This window comes from Crocodylus porosus, unplaced genomic scaffold (genome assembly GCF_001723895.1).
Source record: "Crocodylus porosus isolate Cpor-Errol unplaced genomic scaffold, CroPor_comp1, whole genome shotgun sequence".
NCBI lineage: Eukaryota > Metazoa > Chordata > Crocodylia > Crocodylidae > Crocodylus > Crocodylus porosus.
In genome coordinates this window covers 8,590,306-8,608,211 of record NW_017728911.1, presented here as the reverse complement: position 1 = coordinate 8,608,211, position 17,906 = coordinate 8,590,306, and the positions used below count along the sequence as shown (strand labels likewise).

Here is a 17,906-nt window from a genome sequence, read left to right as displayed (position 1 = left end):
GGGGCGGCGGCGATGGCGGCGCTGAGCTCGCTGGACGCGGTGCGCAGGAAGATCCGCAGCCTGCAGGAGCAGGCGGACGGCGCCGAGGAGCGCGCGGGGCGGCTGCAGCGGGACCTGGACCAGGAGCGTGCGCTGCGGGAGGAGGTGCGGCGGCGGCGGGCCGGGGGCCCTCCCTGGCCAACGCCACGGCCGCGCCCCGCGCAGGCCCCGGCCGCAGTGTGGTGGGGAGGCGGCTCGGGTCCTTGCTCGGCCCTTGGAGGCCGCGGTGCCGGCCGGAGCCGCCGCCCTGCAGAGCAAGTCACCTGGGGCAGAGTTTAGGTGCCAGGGTCGGGGGGCACCACCAGGCCCCTGATGCCTGCAGAGGCCAGCTCTTGCTGAGGCGCCCTGAGGCCGTGTTTCCCCTTCTTAGTCGTCCTTCCTGCTCCTTCTGAATGGCGGGTCACATCTGTGCGGGTGCCTGAACTCGAGGCCTAGCTCCTGGGTGCCAGATCTGAGGCTTTGACTACAGTGTCTTGCCACGCAGCGTGTACCTGGATTGAGGTGCTTGTGTTAGTGTAGTATGTGATGAACGTGGTGAATGGATGTCTTCTCCCAGCACCCCTCTGAAGCAGTGTTGATGCTGTCCCGTTTTATAAACCAGGCCCATTTTTGTAAACCGGGAGCTGGGGCACAGAGGCTGCTTGTCAGAGGTTACCCAGGGAATTACACCTGGGTTCTCAGAGACAGAAAAAAACACCTCAGGCCAGCACTGTGACTCTTTCAGATGTTTCCAGTCTAGCCAATTGTTTTGAGGACAGTCATCTGTTCCACCCAGATTTCCACATGAAGTAAGCTACAAAAGAGAGAAGCATCATTTGGTAGATGCCTTGAGATGGAGCTTTCTCTTGTGGCTACAGCAAGAGACCAGGAGCTCTGCTCTTTGGTTTACCACTGACCTTTGGCAGTTCTCCTAACATCTCTGTACCTAAATTTTTCTTTCTGTAAAATATATATTACAATATTCCTCATAGAGATGTTTTGGGGTCTTCAGTAGTTGTAGAAAAATGATGTAAAACAGTTGTTTTATCATTAATTTACTTTGTTATAAAAAAGGTGCCTAGGGACCTTTGCCTGGAATTTTCTGTCTGTTCTAATCTAGGCAGTAAATTCACAAGTGTGCTATCTGATATCCATCAGTGAAAGAAATGTTTCCTGATTGGTTACAGATGGCCTTCCTGGAGACTACAGTGATGGCTCATTTGAATTCTCTGACCGTATTTAACATTCTTACAAACTCACTTCACATAACTGTTTCTGCAGTTGGATGTAGATCATGTCACAGGTTGCTAATTTGTTTCTTTAAAAGTTCCTTTTTAAACAATCCTAACCATGACATGCTTTTCTAAAAAGCTGATAGCAGTAAGTAGGTCAGTGAAGGAAAGGACTAGGTCAGGAAAGGAAAGTGATTTTTCCTATTTGAGGTGATGGGTGACTTAGCCACTATGGAATCTTTTCAGCAAAAGCAGTTTTACTGGTAAGTTACATTTTCTGTTGTACAATGGGCTAATCTTGTGTTACTTAAAACAGTAGGAGTTTTGCAGTTGCATTCAATGGAAACAGGGTCAGGGCCATAAAGGTGGCTTTGGCCACTTCTAATGAGAAGACTTCTGCAAATCTTATTAAATGTCTGACACAGAATAGAGATTTGAGCTTTGCATGCTTGAAGGCAGGGTTTTGTTTCTTGAATATTTTATCTAGACTTCATAGGGAGTTTATAATTATGAATAATATTTATATTTCCATTTAATAGACGTAAGTAGTGATGTGAATAAAAACAGGTAATGGACCTGATGAGCACATGTAAATATGTGGCTTTGCTATATATTCATTTACACAAATGTAGCTGTTGCTGTACTGTTGAGTTTTTCTTATCAAAGTGTTCACTGCAGCTAGCAGTCTGGGATATAAAGCTGACCCTTCCCTTAGTGTAATACTGAGGCATGTGATCAGCTAGATTTTTTTTTTTTCTCCTGTGCCAGGTACAAAATGCAAACCATAAGAAAGCTTAGGCACTTGACACAGCATATTGGAACTTACATCTTTTGATTGCTAACAAGTTTATTAAGATTTTGAGAACCTGCGGCCATTTTCTTTTTAAAAAAAATCAAAAGTCAGTGAATCCAGTTATAAGAATAGCTGGCAAAAAATCTTCCTTAGACAATAACAATAATCAACCTATAACGTATTCATGTCGTCTCACGGTGAAAGTATGTAGTGTACAAGGGCTTTGGCATAAATGCAAAAGGTTATGTTTATCTGTTAGCCATGGGAGTGTCCCTTAATGTCATCAGTATTTTTTTCCCTTTCCTTACCATATAAGGACAGAAGTACTGCTCTGCAGCAGAATAACTTGGGCCTTATAAGGCTAGTTGGTAAACCCTTGTTGAGTTATAGCTTGCAGAACAGGAAGTAAGAACTTGAACTTTAATCACCCTATGTTTTCTAAGTATATTGTATGCACATCACAGTAAGAACAGTTTTAGCATGATAATAATTAACTTGCAGTATTGCTACTTTCCCAAAGTATTTTTGACTGGCATTTGCAAAAGTACTATCTGCAAACCCCACTTGCCAAAAGAAGTTTTGTTTTTCAAGTTGAAATATCTGTGTTCATCTAAAAATCTTGTGGCTTGTAGGAGTGCTGAGCCTTACAGCCTGATTACATGCCCAGAGAAAATAGAAAACTTGAGATAACATAGACATTTAGGGATTTATTTTCTTTCTGTACCTAATCTTGCAGTCTTGTTGCCAGTGTTCCCAGTGACCTTTAATAGTTCGTAAATGTGTATGTTTGCTCTGTGTGTGCACCTTCCATTTGTTCTAGTGGCAGTTTTACCACTGTAGTAGAAGGTAGAGATTGCCCCATATAGAAGCTGTTCTTATTTAAACTTAGCACAGTGGAGTCTTAGTTGATGACAGGGACAGATTGGGGTGGAAGGGAAGTGGGGGGAAGGGAGGTGCACTGGTTCAATTGCACTGTACTGTGACTGTGTAGTGCACAGGTAGTGAGCTCTCTGCTGTTGATAGCTCTGATCACTGCTGCCAAGTGCACCCTGCCGTGCCAGGGAGCTCTCCATCACACCTTTTCAGAATCCCCTCGCCCATGACTAGGTCTCTTGCTATGGTTGTAAATAGTAACGCCTAAAAATCTTCAATCGCAAAAGGGTACCAGTATTTGCAAGTAGTAGTTGTCAGGTATCACAGTTGCGCTTTCCTAGAAGAACGTACTGGGTAAATGTTGAAGTAAGTTTTCAATAACTTAAAATGCAGTTTGTTTTCTTGGAAGTAATATACCTTTTAAAATAGTGATCTTTTATTCTAAGCACTTCTCACCTGTGTGTCCTTTTGAAAACAAGAGGCTCAATAAGGAAATTGTTTATAGAATCCCATTACAGGACTTATTCTGTGACCAAAGCAGATGTAGCTTGAAAAATATCTCAAGTGAAAGCTTGTAAAGAGGTATGCAGAAGACCAGAGAAGTAGATAATGCAAGGAAGACAAAGATGGAGGAAATAATGAGGAGGATGCTTATCACCGTACCTATTCACATGTCCTGTATCTGGCAGTTGTAGAGGCCAGGACTTCTGTAATGTAACTTTAATTGTTAACATACCTGTTAGCATTGTATCTTCTATAAACAAACCCCATCTATATCTTGCACTTACACTGGTTTCCAGTGTTTTAGCACTCCATTTGTGAGAGAGGTTTATGCAGATTCCTTCACTGATATATTGTAAGTGTGGGTATTCCCTGTGCTAACTCACAGAACTAATGCTTCCTACCTTCCTGTAGCTCAAAGAAGTAATGTGACTTCTTTTTTAGAAATAAAGGCAAATCTCTACCCCTAGACTTCGGATTAAAGCTGCACATCTTCCGTCAATACACTCGTCTGGGGCAGACCAGTTAGTTCATATAAAAAATTTTTACATTTAAACAAAGTTTTTAGTGTCTTTACTCTGTTCATAGCTGCAAGCTGAAGGCACAAAACCAGGGGGGGAAAAAGGGAATCTGACAGTATGCTGTATTTTGTTAGTACAAGTTGTGTGGTATTTAGGTACTTCATATGGAGTGGAGGACCAGTAAATCCAATTGATGACTGTACGTTTTAATGAAGGCATTGGTGGGGGTATGTGCACGCAGGCTACTTGATGGGTTAGCGTAGGTTTTGTTCCATGTGCTTCCTCCCAACTTTCATTTTAATACTGTCTCAATGGTCCTTTACAAAAGACTTAGCTTATATTATGAATTTATTTTCTTTGCTTCCTTTATTTAGGCTGAGAGCGATGTAGCTTCTCTGAACAGACGTATCCAGCTGGTTGAGGAAGAGTTGGATCGTGCACAGGAGCGTTTGGCAACTGCTCTGCAAAAGCTGGAGGAGGCTGAGAAGGCAGCAGATGAGAGTGAAAGGTGAGTATGGCTCAATTTTTGATCAGTTCCCTGTCCTTACAAATCAAATGTAGTCACGTGTGAGTTAACCAAAAGTAAGCTAAACTACTTTCGTGTTTGCCTGGGGTCAGTTTCACCTTTGCATATGTGGACCTCAGTCAATCCTTCCCCTAATCCACAAAGTCTTACTGAGCATTCCGGTTTTAATCTTAGTTTACATGCCCAGTGTAGAGATAATATTTTCAAGTATCCTTTGAATCGTTAGGGGCTGTGGAGATGATGCACACTGCTTCCCTGATAGAAGCCTGTATTTTGCATCACTCTTGGAGCACTCAAGAAAAATCTTACACAAAGACTAGATGGTCTGGAAAGGCAAACAGGAAAGGACTGGCAGTATGCAGTTTGTGCATCAGTGCAGCTTCTTGTGCTCTTATGAATGCAGGATCAGGAGAATTTAGGAGAGAATGTTCAAAAGCACTAGAGGTGCTTTAGGAGTCCAGGTCCCATTGGTGTTTGGACTTTTACACCATTGGCCTTTTACAAATTATCTGTCACAATTTATTTCTTCTGGAAAGATCACTGAACATTTTACAGAGTGTGCATTTGTCAGCACTGACAAATTTGACAGCCACTTTAAGGTGAAAAAGCTTTGAACAGGCGCATGGCACATTGTATAACAGCTAGGAAAGGGAATTTTTGTCAGGGTAAATCCCCGTCATTTAAAAAAAAACATATTTTTTGTGCAGAGCAGAAGGGATCTTAAATACAGGAGGTGTCACAGAATTTTAAATATCCACCTCAGAAATATGCCCTTTGTCAGTCTTCCAGGGATTTGGAGATGCAGTGCCAAGGAGCTGAAGTATTTAGCATGTGAGTTGTAGGGTACTTTTTATCCTTAGTCACTTTTTCTTAGGGACTGAAAAGCAATTCCCATTGTCATATACATTTTGAAGGGGAGATAGCTAGTCACTGCATTAAAAAAGTATGAAAAACCTACAGAGATGGATGATTTCAGATGTCTGCTCAGTTGTGAGTTGCACAAACAACATAATGAACTATTTCTTCCATTTAAATCTGACTCCCTTAGGGTTTATTTTTAGCCTGCAAGCGCAAGTACACAGAACTAAGCCCTGGAAATTTAATTTCACAGTGAAGTCGAATATCTCTGGCACTTCACTCATCTTAGTCTAATGGCATGAGGGTTAGAGGTAAACTAGCAAGCTCTAAACCTTGTATTTCCTGTTTTTCCTGTCTTCAGAGGAATGAAGGTCATTGAAAACAGAGCCCAAAAGGATGAAGAGAAAATGGAAATCCAGGAGATCCAGCTTAAAGAAGCCAAGCATATTGCTGAGGAGGCTGACCGCAAATATGAAGAGGTCAGTTCTTGAGTGCAGATTGCAGAGCAGAGGCCATACAGACTCTGACTACAGCTATTTGGTTTTGTTTGTCATACAAGCACAAGAGGTCAGAAACACAGTGATGCTCCCATGAAGGACTTATAGCAGAAGCGTACTCCTGGGTGTCTCCAGAGATGAGGCAATTCTGTGTCTGCTGAAGAGCTTTGCTTATTCCTTAGTATAGCAGGCTCTTGGTCCAGCAGCTAAAATTGGTACCAACAGGATTAAATGAAGCTAACCTGTCAGTTCTCTTGCCATGTGGTTTGACACCACACAGTTAGTGTCATGGCATCTTGCTATGCTACACTTGCACCAGAATGGTTGAGAGAAGAATCCCTGCCTTCTTCAGAGAGGCTATCAGAAAAAGAAAGAAATACTCTTGAACTATTATCATATTTTTTATCTAGTTGAGGGTGGTCCTGCTTTGAGCAGGGGGTTGGGCTACATGACTTCCAGAAATCCCTTCCGACCCTAATTTTCTATGATTCTGTCACGTGAGTGGATATTTTCCATGGGCTCCATTCCCAATGTACGGTAATATGAATGGAACCTTATGAGTAAAAAAAGGTCTGGTTCACTTGTAAACTCTTTTTTTTGGAGTAGGGAAACTTTGTACCAGGGGGGACCAAAGGGGAATGGGTGAGACGCTGTTCCCCCGAGCACCTCCTGGAGTAACAAGGAATAACAGCCACAAGTTGATTGAGAGTAGGTTCAGGCTAGACATCAGGAGGCACTACTTCAGAGTCAGGGTGGCCAGGATCTGGAACTAGCTTCCAAGGGAAGTGGTGCTGCTTCTTACCTTAGGGGTCTTTAAAAGGAGACTTGATAATTACCTAGGTGGGGTCGTTTGAGTTTAAGCTTACCAGGGGATATATGAGAGCCCAGTATTCATTCCTGCCCAGGGCAGGGGGTCAGACTTGATGATCTGCTCAGGGCCCTTCTGACCCTACATCTGTGAACCTATAATGCTATGGAAAAGGCTTGATCCTTTATTTAGATTATTCCAGCATAAATATTACCCAAGGCATTGACTGCATTAGCACAGAGCTTGCAATAACACATTTTTATATTTGCCTCTTATAGGTGGCGCGTAAATTGGTAATTATTGAGAGTGATCTTGAGAGGGCTGAGGAACGCGCTGAACTTTCGGAAGGGTAAGGGATCGAACTTCCCCAGGATGTGCGTGAGGTGCTGCAAGACAGTAACTGTAACAGCATGAAATGTTGGCAGTACACTGTATGTGTTCAGCTCAAAGCTATGATTTGCTCATTTACTGTAATGATTGAGATAAACAGTAAACACCCAAGTAAATGTGTGTGTATGTATATGTGTATGTGTTGTCACTGCATGCTCTACCTGCACACTGATTTTGTGAATGGCTTTTGTGCATTTCATGTGTTCACTAACAGCCAAGTCCGACAGCTGGAAGAACAGTTAAGAATAATGGATCAAACCTTGAAAGCATTAATGGCTGCAGAGGATAAGGTACTGATACTAATATACAGTTTTTAGGTTTAGCTGCAACCCAAATCTTTCAGCTTTCCTAGCCCATCGATAATAATGAATGAATCCTCACTGCATTCTTTACTTTCTTTGCATCTTGCTTTGGTGGCTTTCTTAGTCTCTTATTCATTTTTACCTTTACAACCAATCTTTTGTGCAGCCAGAAAAGAAGCTGAACTATCTCATAGTTAAAGGATGTTTGAGCACTCTAAGTAAGCTCAGTGCTGTAGAAAATAATTGCTTTTTTAAAAAATATTTTAAAGCTAATTCTGGCACTGAAGGATTGTTTTCAATTCTGTGATGGCTTCAGCTACTTTCTAGGCCGCTCTTTTGCTCCATAATTTTTTTCATTTTTCTCTATCTTTTTTTCCCCCTTTTTTCCTATTTCTTTGGCTTGACTGGTCTTCCACCTGCCCTCTTTCCTGCCTCTGTTCCAAAATAATAGCAAATGTGCTGAGCTTGAAGAGGAGTTGAAAACTGTGACCAACAACCTGAAGTCGCTGGAGGCTCAGGCTGAGAAGGTAGGCTAGAGCCTTATGTGAGAGCATGTCACTTGGCAAGTAATTAATCCAAAAGGCCTACATTTTTTCTTATTCATTTTTTTTTTTTAAATATTTGCACGGTATTTCATTAAGGCATATGATAAATAGAAACATTTGGACCTGTTACTTAGCTGGTATTTGGCCATATTCCAGAATCATGAGAATCGTTATTCAAACAAAGATTCAATCAGTGTTAACAGTTCATCAACCGTATATAAAACTGTAATATATATTATGTGCTGTGTCATGCAGCTTTAGTATTAAGATATTATCTTGCCTTTAACCTGTCCTCCCGCTTTAAAATTTTAGGGTTAAATTCTGCCCTGAGTTACCACTACCTAGTCCCATGCATTTTAGAGCAAAACTTGGTTCTTGTAATAAATAAACCAAAACATGATCATGGGAAGAAAATACACTGCACCATTAACTATGCTGATATGAGGGTAACGTTACATTGGAAGATTTGTCATGCATGTTATATTTTCCTAGACCAAATACTTGGTCTAACATCTGTGATGCTCTTTCTAATTACAGTACTCACAGAAGGAAGACAAATATGAAGAGGAGATTAAAGTCCTGACCGACAAACTGAAGGAGGTAAAATTTGAGCAATTCTGTAACAAATCTTACAATAACACTCTGTCTCTCTTAATATGAAGTTGTCAGTTTATGGATAATAGTAGTATGTTAAATGCCTGCTCATAAAAAAGAGCATTTTACAATACAAGCACTTCTGGCTTTGTATTATGTGCATAAAAATACAGTAAGTACAGAAGTCGAGATGGTCAGGGATCTGATTTTAGGTCCATCTTGCATATAAAGTGCAATGTACTTAAAAAGAAAAAATGTGCACTTAAAAACCACTGCTGTTTTGTTTTTCTCGTACTTATAATTGCTTTTGTACCTCTAGCTATATCATAAATGTCCTAAAATTACTTCTGTGTTTTTTGACATGTACATTCTTAACCTCAGGCTGAGACTCGTGCTGAATTTGCTGAGAGATCAGTAACCAAGCTGGAGAAGAGCATTGATGACCTAGAAGGTATGATTCTTCTTTTTCTCACTTGCACAAAGCTTGTGCCCACCTGTATATATTTTAGTGAATGTCCTGCAAGTTCTTACTTATGTGACCAGTCCCATGCCAACAAAAGAAAATAATCCTTTAAGTAGAATGTGAAGAATATCCCCTAAATGAATATAGTATTTTCCAGTCTAGATTTATTATTGACCTACCAGGTTAGGTGGACAGTGTTTTGCTCTTGCCTTTTCTCTTTTTTCTTTTATATTCTGAGACCTGTTTTCCTTTAAACTCTTCTATTTGGCTATATGGAGAAGGTAAATAATCAGAAAATAAAATGAATACCCTGGTTTAATTGTTTATAATTATCAGCAAGGAGCAGTATTTTGTTTGGTTGTTAGGAATGTTGCAAGCTAATTCAATTTATGACTGGGAGTAAGCACAGGTCAACGCAGCTATTTTTTGAAGTAGAATATTTGTTATTGTCCAGTAAAACTAGTGCATTGTGTACACATCAAGAAGCTGAGATGATTTTATAGAGGACATGGAATTTGTTTTAGAATCTTTCAGAATTCTAGCAAAGTACTTTTTATGCTCTAGAGAAATCACTTGTGCTTTCTAATTTAAAAATATTTCCCTTGAAAATGTGCTACTTTAACGTTACAGTAAAATTTCTTGCTTGGTATAGGAGACCTGTCTTGAGCTAGAGGTCTTTAAAGGGTATGAAAGAACCAGCCAGCTGCACAGTGGTCAGTGACTCAGTTTAAAAAAAAAAAAAAGAGCAAGAAAGGGAAAGCAAAAGAGAAAAAAGTTAAGATGCTTGGGAAGTACAAAACCTCTGGAAAAAAGCTGTGTTTCAGAGTAGCAAACACTGTAATATCTCTTCACAGAATATGGATGTAGAAAGCTCAGTTCTACAACAGCAGTATTTTTAGATCTGTAACTTGTTGCATGTGCCTATACAACTTGTAGAATACAAGCAAATACAGTTTAGTGAAATGGTAACTGTATTTTCTTTTCACGCTTGATTTTCTTTGGCTTTATCTTTCTCGGCTTGGCTTGCCAGTGATGCAGTAATATTCATTGACTTTTCATGTAAAGCTACTTTCTGTTTTTATTCCTTCCTAATTTATATTTTATTTGTTTTTGTTCTTTGTCTGCTACACCACTTCCTTCTGTGCACTATTCCCTTTTCCTGCCACTGCTTCTGGATGGTATCCCATGCCACCACCTTCACCTTCCATCACTTGACCTTACACCATTTCCTCGCACATCTCCGTCTTCCCCTGGGAAATATTAGATGAGTTATATGCTCAGAAACTGAAGTACAAGGCGATCAGCGAGGAGCTGGACCACGCTCTCAACGATATGACTTCCATGTAAATGTCCTCCTCGCTTGTGCCTGCGCTACTTTCCTGATTGCTTAGCTGCAGTCTTATGAAATTAAACTCTCTAGGGTGAACAAATTCTCTTAGTTTGTTCAAGCACGTAAAATATAGCTATTTTTTTTTGTCTTGGTAAAGAGTAGGCAAGTACTTTTTGCCTGTCCTAGTCAATTTTCTTAAGAGTTTTTCCAGATTAGCTTTATAAACTCATGTTTGCATTTTCATTTTGGATCCATGAATTGGCCTTTCCTTTATAGTTGTCTTGCTTAATTCGCTTTTACTTCCACATTTTCAGTTTGCTTCTGTTCAGATATGTTACACAGACCACCGTTTTAAAGTTGCCAGAATAGAAGTGTTTCAGTATGTGCTATACAATGGGCTTTTTTCAGAGTTTGTTTTACTCTTGTGAGTAGTAACTACCTCTGGTAAAGAATCTACTCTGAAAATTTCAGGGTAGTCTGTGGGATTTAGATAACGTGTTTCATTCATTTTTTAGTAGTGTTTCTTAGTTTTCTGGCCTGCCCTAATATCTCAACAGCTATTGCTAATGACAAAATACTTTTTAAGACCTTCTGTTAAAAAAAGGGACACAGATTTGGAATGTGGTCTTGAGTCTTCGAAAATATCTTCACATATTTTACTGGCAGTGATGGAAATAGCTCACGAGACAGAACTGTTGCAACACTGGCTTTAGTTAACATGCAGTTAAGGGAAGAAATATGAAAACTAGTAAAACTGCAAGGTTGGTAAGAATATGACCCACCCATGAAGTGCTTGGTAGTCTAGTATTTGTAACAGACTAAATTTTCTGATAGATACTAAAGACACAGAACAGGAATCAACTGCTGAAACCTTTAAATTCTTCCTCCCCATAGTGATGCCCTTGTGCATAAATTTTGAAAAACTGACAAAGGAGAACTTGGCCAGTTGTGGCACACTCTAAATTATGCCAGTAGATGTTCCTTCTGCATCCAAAGGATCTGGAGTTGCAGTTTTTTAGTAAATGTTAGGCTTTGGGTAGAGCTACAAATGTGCTTTGCATGTGTTAAAAATTTAAAATTATCCTATCTAATTAAAAAAAATTATTACCTTTGCCATACCTTGTAAGGATTAGAAAGTTGTGGTGGTCTAATATTATCTGTTTTGCATGTTTTGATTCTAAATGAGAAAATACTTTTAGTGGCTCTTCACACTAACATCTTCATGCACAAATTGCAGGCCTCTGGGTTTTTCTGCGCAGAGAACTAAACGTAGTTTCTTGCATGCATTAGCAACTATACTAGCATAACTTAAATCTAAGAGATGTCCAATTTGAAAGCAATGCCACAGGCTTTGGAGATTTCTTTGTTGTAACAGCTTGTCTGTAATGAGTTTTGAATTATAGATGTGAGGTTTTTCTTCTTTCTTTTGTTAGTAAGTGGCCTTTAAGTAAGGGAGAGAGCATTCAGAACTGACTTTCAGCTATAAATACATTTACCCATCTAAGTGTAAATGAGGCATTGCTGTAACATTCCAGTAGTAGGTGTGGGATAGTATTTTACTAGCAGTCTAGCTTGGCATGCTTAGTTCTGCTGTGCTATTGCTGTTTTTTCCCTTTATTTCTTTCCATTATGCCATTTTCATTTTCCACCTTTTCCAACTTATTTTCTTCATGCAGATAAATTTCTTTGCTTCACCTGTAAAAAGACATCTTCATCCAACTGGATTAAACCACCTTTCCAAGCTCTTGGATGTTTCATGGGCTCACTGTCCTGCCTTCCAGCTTACCTTGATCCTTTTCTTTTAGACTCCTGTCTCAGGATATTGCTCTTTGTGCCTTCTATTGTACAGAAACTCTACTTCTTTCAATGTAAAATAAAACATCCCACTGTGTAAGCTGTATCCCTTTTGCTATTCTTTTGCCTTTTATTTATTGAAAACTATTAATAAAGTTAAAAATCTGCTTTTTTGCCATTAGGAATCCATTTTTGGCTGCCTTTCCCTTCTTTACTTTTCCACCCTTTTTCACAAACCTTTTGCTTGGTTATCAAAAATGTAAAACCAATAATATTAGCTTGTGGGGTGACAGTGCTACACCTGGGTATCCTAAATTGATCACTTTTGTAGTGGGATCTTCATTTCCCCCCCCTCAAATTAAAATGCAGATAATATGAGACTCAGGCTCAGTGGGGTTTTTTTTTAGGTTTTTATTCTTTTATTCTTGGGCCAAAATCTGCAAGCATACAATTAATTCCCACTGAGGTAATTCGGTCATGGGAGCATAGCTGAGTGCAAGTTGGCCCTTAGAGATCTCTTGGCAGTTACATTTTTTTCCAGAGTCCAGAATTTCCTATTAGCTTGATACTGAAGACTTCCTGCCTTACATAAGTGCGTTCATCATTTAACTTTTCAGGGAAATAACTTTTTAATGGGATAATGTCAGGTCAAAAATCACTTTTTTTTTTTTCTAAATAAAACCACCAGATGACCTGGTCTCTGATTAACTATATGAGTTCTGGAGCTATGGAAATCCGTAGATGTTGTTTACTTCTTAAATTTTACTACCTAGGTTGGGGGAAAATGCAGTGGAGTTTCACTTTCATCTTTAATCAGTTTTACAATTTTGTGTTGGAATAAAATTCAAAGTTTGAGTTGCAGAGAAATGCTTTAAAAATTAAATCAGTCTTGTAATTGTCAGTGGTTAACTCATACTGCCCTGCCTTCATTACATATTAAATTAAATGTTTTCATTGGTCTCTGGCCGTTTAAATCTTTGTTCTGAAAAACCTAAATGGTTGGTTCATATTGACCTTGACATTGTCCTTTTAAGTATAGAACATGAAATTATTGTCATTTTTTGCTCTCCTATGTTATATATAATTACAAGTGCAGTGGTAGTTCTTTAAATTCATTGCAACTATTCTAACTTCATTTCTTTCATAATGAGGGGAAAAATTAAAATAGTTTTTACATTAAAGTAAATATCAGTTTAAATTAAATTGACCTCTAATTACTCCTTTCATTGGATTTTGTTACTAAAGTTTCCAAAGCTTATAAAACATAAATCAGTGTACCTAAATTTACTGTTCTGTACCCTGATATTTGTACTTAATTTCATATTATTCCCATGTAAATGGTAATGTGGAGTTGCCTTAGAGAGCTATTATCTTTTTCTTTTTTTTTAACTTTTCTCTAATGTATAGAACTCCATGAGGCTTGAAAATGCATCCTTCCCACTTGCAGTCCTTTCATAATTGGTAATTTCTTTTTTTCTCTTGTTTTGGTTCTAATTGGAAATCAACACTTTTTTCCATTTCTGTTTTTGAAATTTTTTTGTCAATTTCACCTCATAGCATCTTTTCATAACATTTATATATACCATGCTTGATCTGAATATTGATCATTAGAAAATCTGAACCAGGTGAAGATAGAGAAACTCAAGGTTTTTTGGTGGTGTGTGTTTGTTTTATTTTGGTTTTTTATTTAGTTTTTTTTGTTTTTTCAACTTTCGTCAAATCTAAAAAAGCCTCATAGATTTAGTTCTTCTCAAAAGAATTATAACCCATAAAATAGAGATGCGTAATTTGGACAATCTTCATATTGGCCAATAACTATACAATTATCAAGTGTAATGCTTAAACCTTCCTGTTCCTGTTTATATATACGTTTAAAAGTTGGAAAACTTGAGGTCAAGATGTTCAAGTCTGACTAATGATTTTTAGAATTAGTTTTAGTTTGGGCATCTAGAATTTAATTTTTTTACCTCAAATAAAAAAATCAAGTGTTATGATGCTAACAAATATGCAGCTCTTAGTTCAAAGTACAACACCATATTTTTTTTGAAGAATCACTACATAGATTTTGATATTCAGAGTGGATGCTTGGCTGTCTTGAGATTTTGGAGAGTGTTTCCAAGTGTGATTTAATGTGTAACATTGCAGTGATGAAGAGGGATGCTAAGGCAGTCTGTCAATGGTAACAGACCCAGGTTCTGGGCTATCTTCTGATCTTACCTGGCTCAGATGTTTTTCCATTTGTTGCACAAATGTGTCCTGTGGCCTTGTATGGCCTGGTTACTGCTGTAGGATGATGTATATTGTTGTTGTAGCTCTCGGGTCTGAAAGGCAAAACAGATTCTTCTGCACACTGGAAAAACTGGGTATGAACGGTCAAAATATTCATGTAAAATAGTCTCAATTCATATTTATGCTGTCAATAAAAATACAAAACAAGAGAAGGAAACAGAATACATTGTCATGAAACAATCCTAACTAGATTTTCTGTTTTAATACTGTAGCTGTATGTGTGGTGTTTGATCCTGAAGCTCAACTGTCATGACAGTCCTTGAGTATTTTGCTCTACTCAAGCAGAATGGCAGCTTGCACTCATTGTTTCACCTGAATATTGCCTACTGTGAAGCCTGTCACATGTACATGTGTGAATCTCATATTACATTCATGGGTTTAAATCCTCCTCATTTTAGTAATTGGGAAATGCACCTTAGTTTCCCAAAGCTATTTGAGTTGCCAAATCACACAATACAGAGAACATGCAGTTAGTCATGCAGGGCTTGATCTAATCGTGTTAAACTGAACACTGAGACTCCAAGAGACTCACTGAAAAGGGTGCAGTGATTTCAGTGTCTGTTACACTTAGCCAAGATGCAGTTGACTTCACTAAGCTAGTGCACTTCTTCAGTTATAAAGCCTGACTATACAATTGCTTTCAGTCACGTGATGTTTAGCCATGAAATTGTGCCATGTCTTGTGTACTTGCACAAAATGATGGTAGTCCTAAAACAAACACTGGCGCAGTTGCTGCTGCATGCAGATCTAGGTTTAGAAGTCGCACTATATTTCATATGGTTTCACTTGGGAGGTACTTTTGGGTCTGCCTTTTGTTTTTTTTTCCCCACTATTGATCTGTCCCGCAATCTAATCCCACAAGAGGAGTGTTAGAGAAGTCCTTCAAAGGTTGTAGTAGGTGTTCCTTGGGTTTTTGGAGTAGGTATTTATAATTCTAGTACTCTGGTGACTAAAGGTAAGGAAAGGAATTTCTCTCTGTTTTACTAGTTACTGAACTGTCTTGTGACCTAGTTTTTATTAACTCTTACTTATCTTTATTTTCTGTCTAATCTTTCTTCATTCTGCCTTTTTTCCTTTTAACTTGCTTGCTGACTCTACAGACCAACTCTACCAGCAACTTGAGCAAAAGAGTCGCCTAACTAATGAACTAAATTTGGCATTGAATGAGGATTAAACTTTGGTGTGGATATATTGTTAGCTGTTTTTAAACATAAACTTATCTAAATTCCTCAAGAATGAATAAATCCCTGTAGAAATATGCAAGAAACCTGTAAATTGATATCCAGGGTATTGCATCTACTATAAATTAATGGATGACATTTTCAAATAATGCTGGAAAAATGTGGAAGTGCCCCTTCTGATATGGCTCCTTTTAAATGTATATCTTGGAGCAGTGGCACGTTCTCTTCGTGTAATAGGTGTATCCTTTCCACTGCACTACCAGTTAGTCTTTGGCCAATAGCATTTAAAAACCAGCACCCTTTCTTGTAGAAAACTTATTCTTTCATTTTAGTTCCCATTATAATTTGGTCCTAAGAGTTTTACTGGCTACTAGGGGAAGTGAGGGCGGGGAGGGGATGTTAGCCAAGATTTCCGATTTCAAAACCAAAATAAAATATTCCCAGCTCTTTCATAACTGGAAATTTAGTGCTCTGTTTTGAGTTTACAATAAAATGGCCTTATTTTGGGGTGAAAGCAGCCTTAGAAATAGGAGCCCCATCTTAAAATACCTGGTCAGTTTAAAGGTACGCTTGCCTCAGCATAAAGTTGTTGTTATTGGATTTTGGTAGCATGTAGCTCCAGAACATTGTGCTTATATATTGTCATATAACAGTGTTAAATGACTATTCTATAAAAGTGTGCATGCAGCGTAAAACTATTAACTGCCAATAAAACACCTTTTCATTATATTTAATAGCCAAAATAATATGTTCATTTTCTCAGAAGCCATTTAATTGCAAGGGGGTTGTTTTTGTGTTTTGTTCTCTGCAAGTTCTGAATTATAATGCAGCTTGAAAAGCGTGAATGTTTTTGGAGTACAGAATCAAAAATTCTGTCCTTCTTGGTGGTTTGATTGTTGTAAATTCCACCCCCTTCTTTCTTTAATCATCTTCCCCCACTCCCACCCCGCCCCTGGCCAGGTGGCTTATGAACCTTACAAACGTCTTACCTCTTTTGACACTGGTCAGTTTTTTAGACATGTAGCTGCACAACAGTTCAAAACTTGCATCACTTGACGTTCACTTGATTGATTTGGATCTTTTGTCATTCTCTTGTCTAAAGATGCATGTATTTACGAGCATGCATATATCTCATCCTTCTAAATTCCTCCATGATAAAAGATGATTGCATGCTTTCATGTTGAGAAAATTGATGCATCCAAAGAACTGTTATTCATGTCGTAATTTTTTAATTCCATAACAGAGAAAGTGGCACATGCCAAAGAAGAAAACCTTAGTATGCATCAGATGTTGGATCAAACTTTACTGGAGTTAAACAACATGTGAAAACCTTCTTAGATGCAACCACATTATTTTTGTTTTTACACCTGCTTGCCATGAAACCCCTTAAACATGTTTTTATTTTAGTTTCACCAGTCACAAGAACATCTGCTTACCTACCAGGCAGGGGTCAGGGAAACACCAAAATGGGCAAGCCATATGCGGGTTAAACTATTATGGTTTAAATGTGCCATTTCCCAACGTGATGTCGCCTACACTTTGTAGAGAGTTAAGCAATACAGTATGCTTAGTCTGTCTAGGAATCCTTGCTGCGGCAGAAAGTGTCCCACCTTTAAGTGCCAACTATATTTGACAAGAAGACTTTGTAATGTTGGAGAGACAGATCAGGTGCGGACTGGTGCTACTTTTAACAAAAGATACAACAGTGTGGGCTTTTAGTTTGATACTGTACAATTCAAATGTTTGTGCAGCATGGTAATTTATTTTATCTGAGTGTTATTGATCTGTGAAGATTTGAACCTTCTGTGCCTTCGAATTCAATAAAACAAAGGGATAGGCAAGAAGCAAAATATTTAAGACTTCCTGATTTTTAACTAGTAGACTTGCAGCTCATTACAAATGTGTAGGTCAGCATTTCAACTTGAGTATTCATTCCACTGTATTTTTCATGTTGAAATTGAAAGATTCATTAAATTCAGGAAAAAACATGAATTTGGTAGAGATTGTTTTAAATTGTATTTTATTTGCGTTGAGTTGGGAGGGGGGATTATAAATTGGTATTTCCCTCACTTTATTTTACACACTTTCTTTTAAGCAGTTTTAAAATTATGCCTGTATGTAAACATTGTATAATGATATGAAATAAAATGCACATTTTAGGACATTTTTTAAATGTTGGCCTCCTGTGATTTATGTCTTTCATTGTACCAAATAATTATCTATGCAAGGCATGCACATGCAGGGGTTGCTCATAAGAATAACATATATTGACAAGCTGACTTTCCCTGTTCTGTTCTATAAGAACAGAGTCAAAATAAGTGCTATATTATTTTCCAGCCCTGCACTGAGGAATTTGGAAACTGTTCAAAAATACACCTCAAAATTAAGATA

At 38.4% G+C, this 17,906-nt stretch overlaps 1 protein-coding gene across 6 annotated transcripts; it reads left to right on the top strand.

The window, feature by feature from the left end:
* Window positions 1-6: 6 nt before the first annotated feature.
* TPM1 (tropomyosin 1 (alpha)) lies at window positions 7-17,688 on the top strand. 6 transcript variants are annotated; one of them, XM_019533408.1, is made up of 9 exons: window positions 7-144; window positions 4,313-4,446; window positions 5,684-5,801; window positions 6,906-6,976; window positions 7,771-7,846; window positions 8,402-8,464; window positions 8,840-8,909; window positions 10,186-10,264; window positions 11,928-11,981. In XM_019533408.1, exons 1-9 carry the CDS (start codon window positions 13-15, stop codon window positions 11,929-11,931), a joined length of 747 nt encoding a protein of 248 aa, XP_019388953.1. In that variant the 5' UTR covers window positions 7-12; the 3' UTR covers window positions 11,932-11,981. The 6 variants fall into 6 exon arrangements, with proteins under 6 accessions (XP_019388953.1, XP_019388954.1, XP_019388951.1 ...); XM_019533409.1 differs by lacking the exon at window positions 7,771-7,846 and adding an exon at window positions 7,232-7,307; XM_019533406.1 differs by lacking the exons at window positions 10,186-10,264; window positions 11,928-11,981 and adding an exon at window positions 16,759-17,688.
* The last annotated feature ends 218 nt before the right edge of the window (window positions 17,689-17,906 follow it).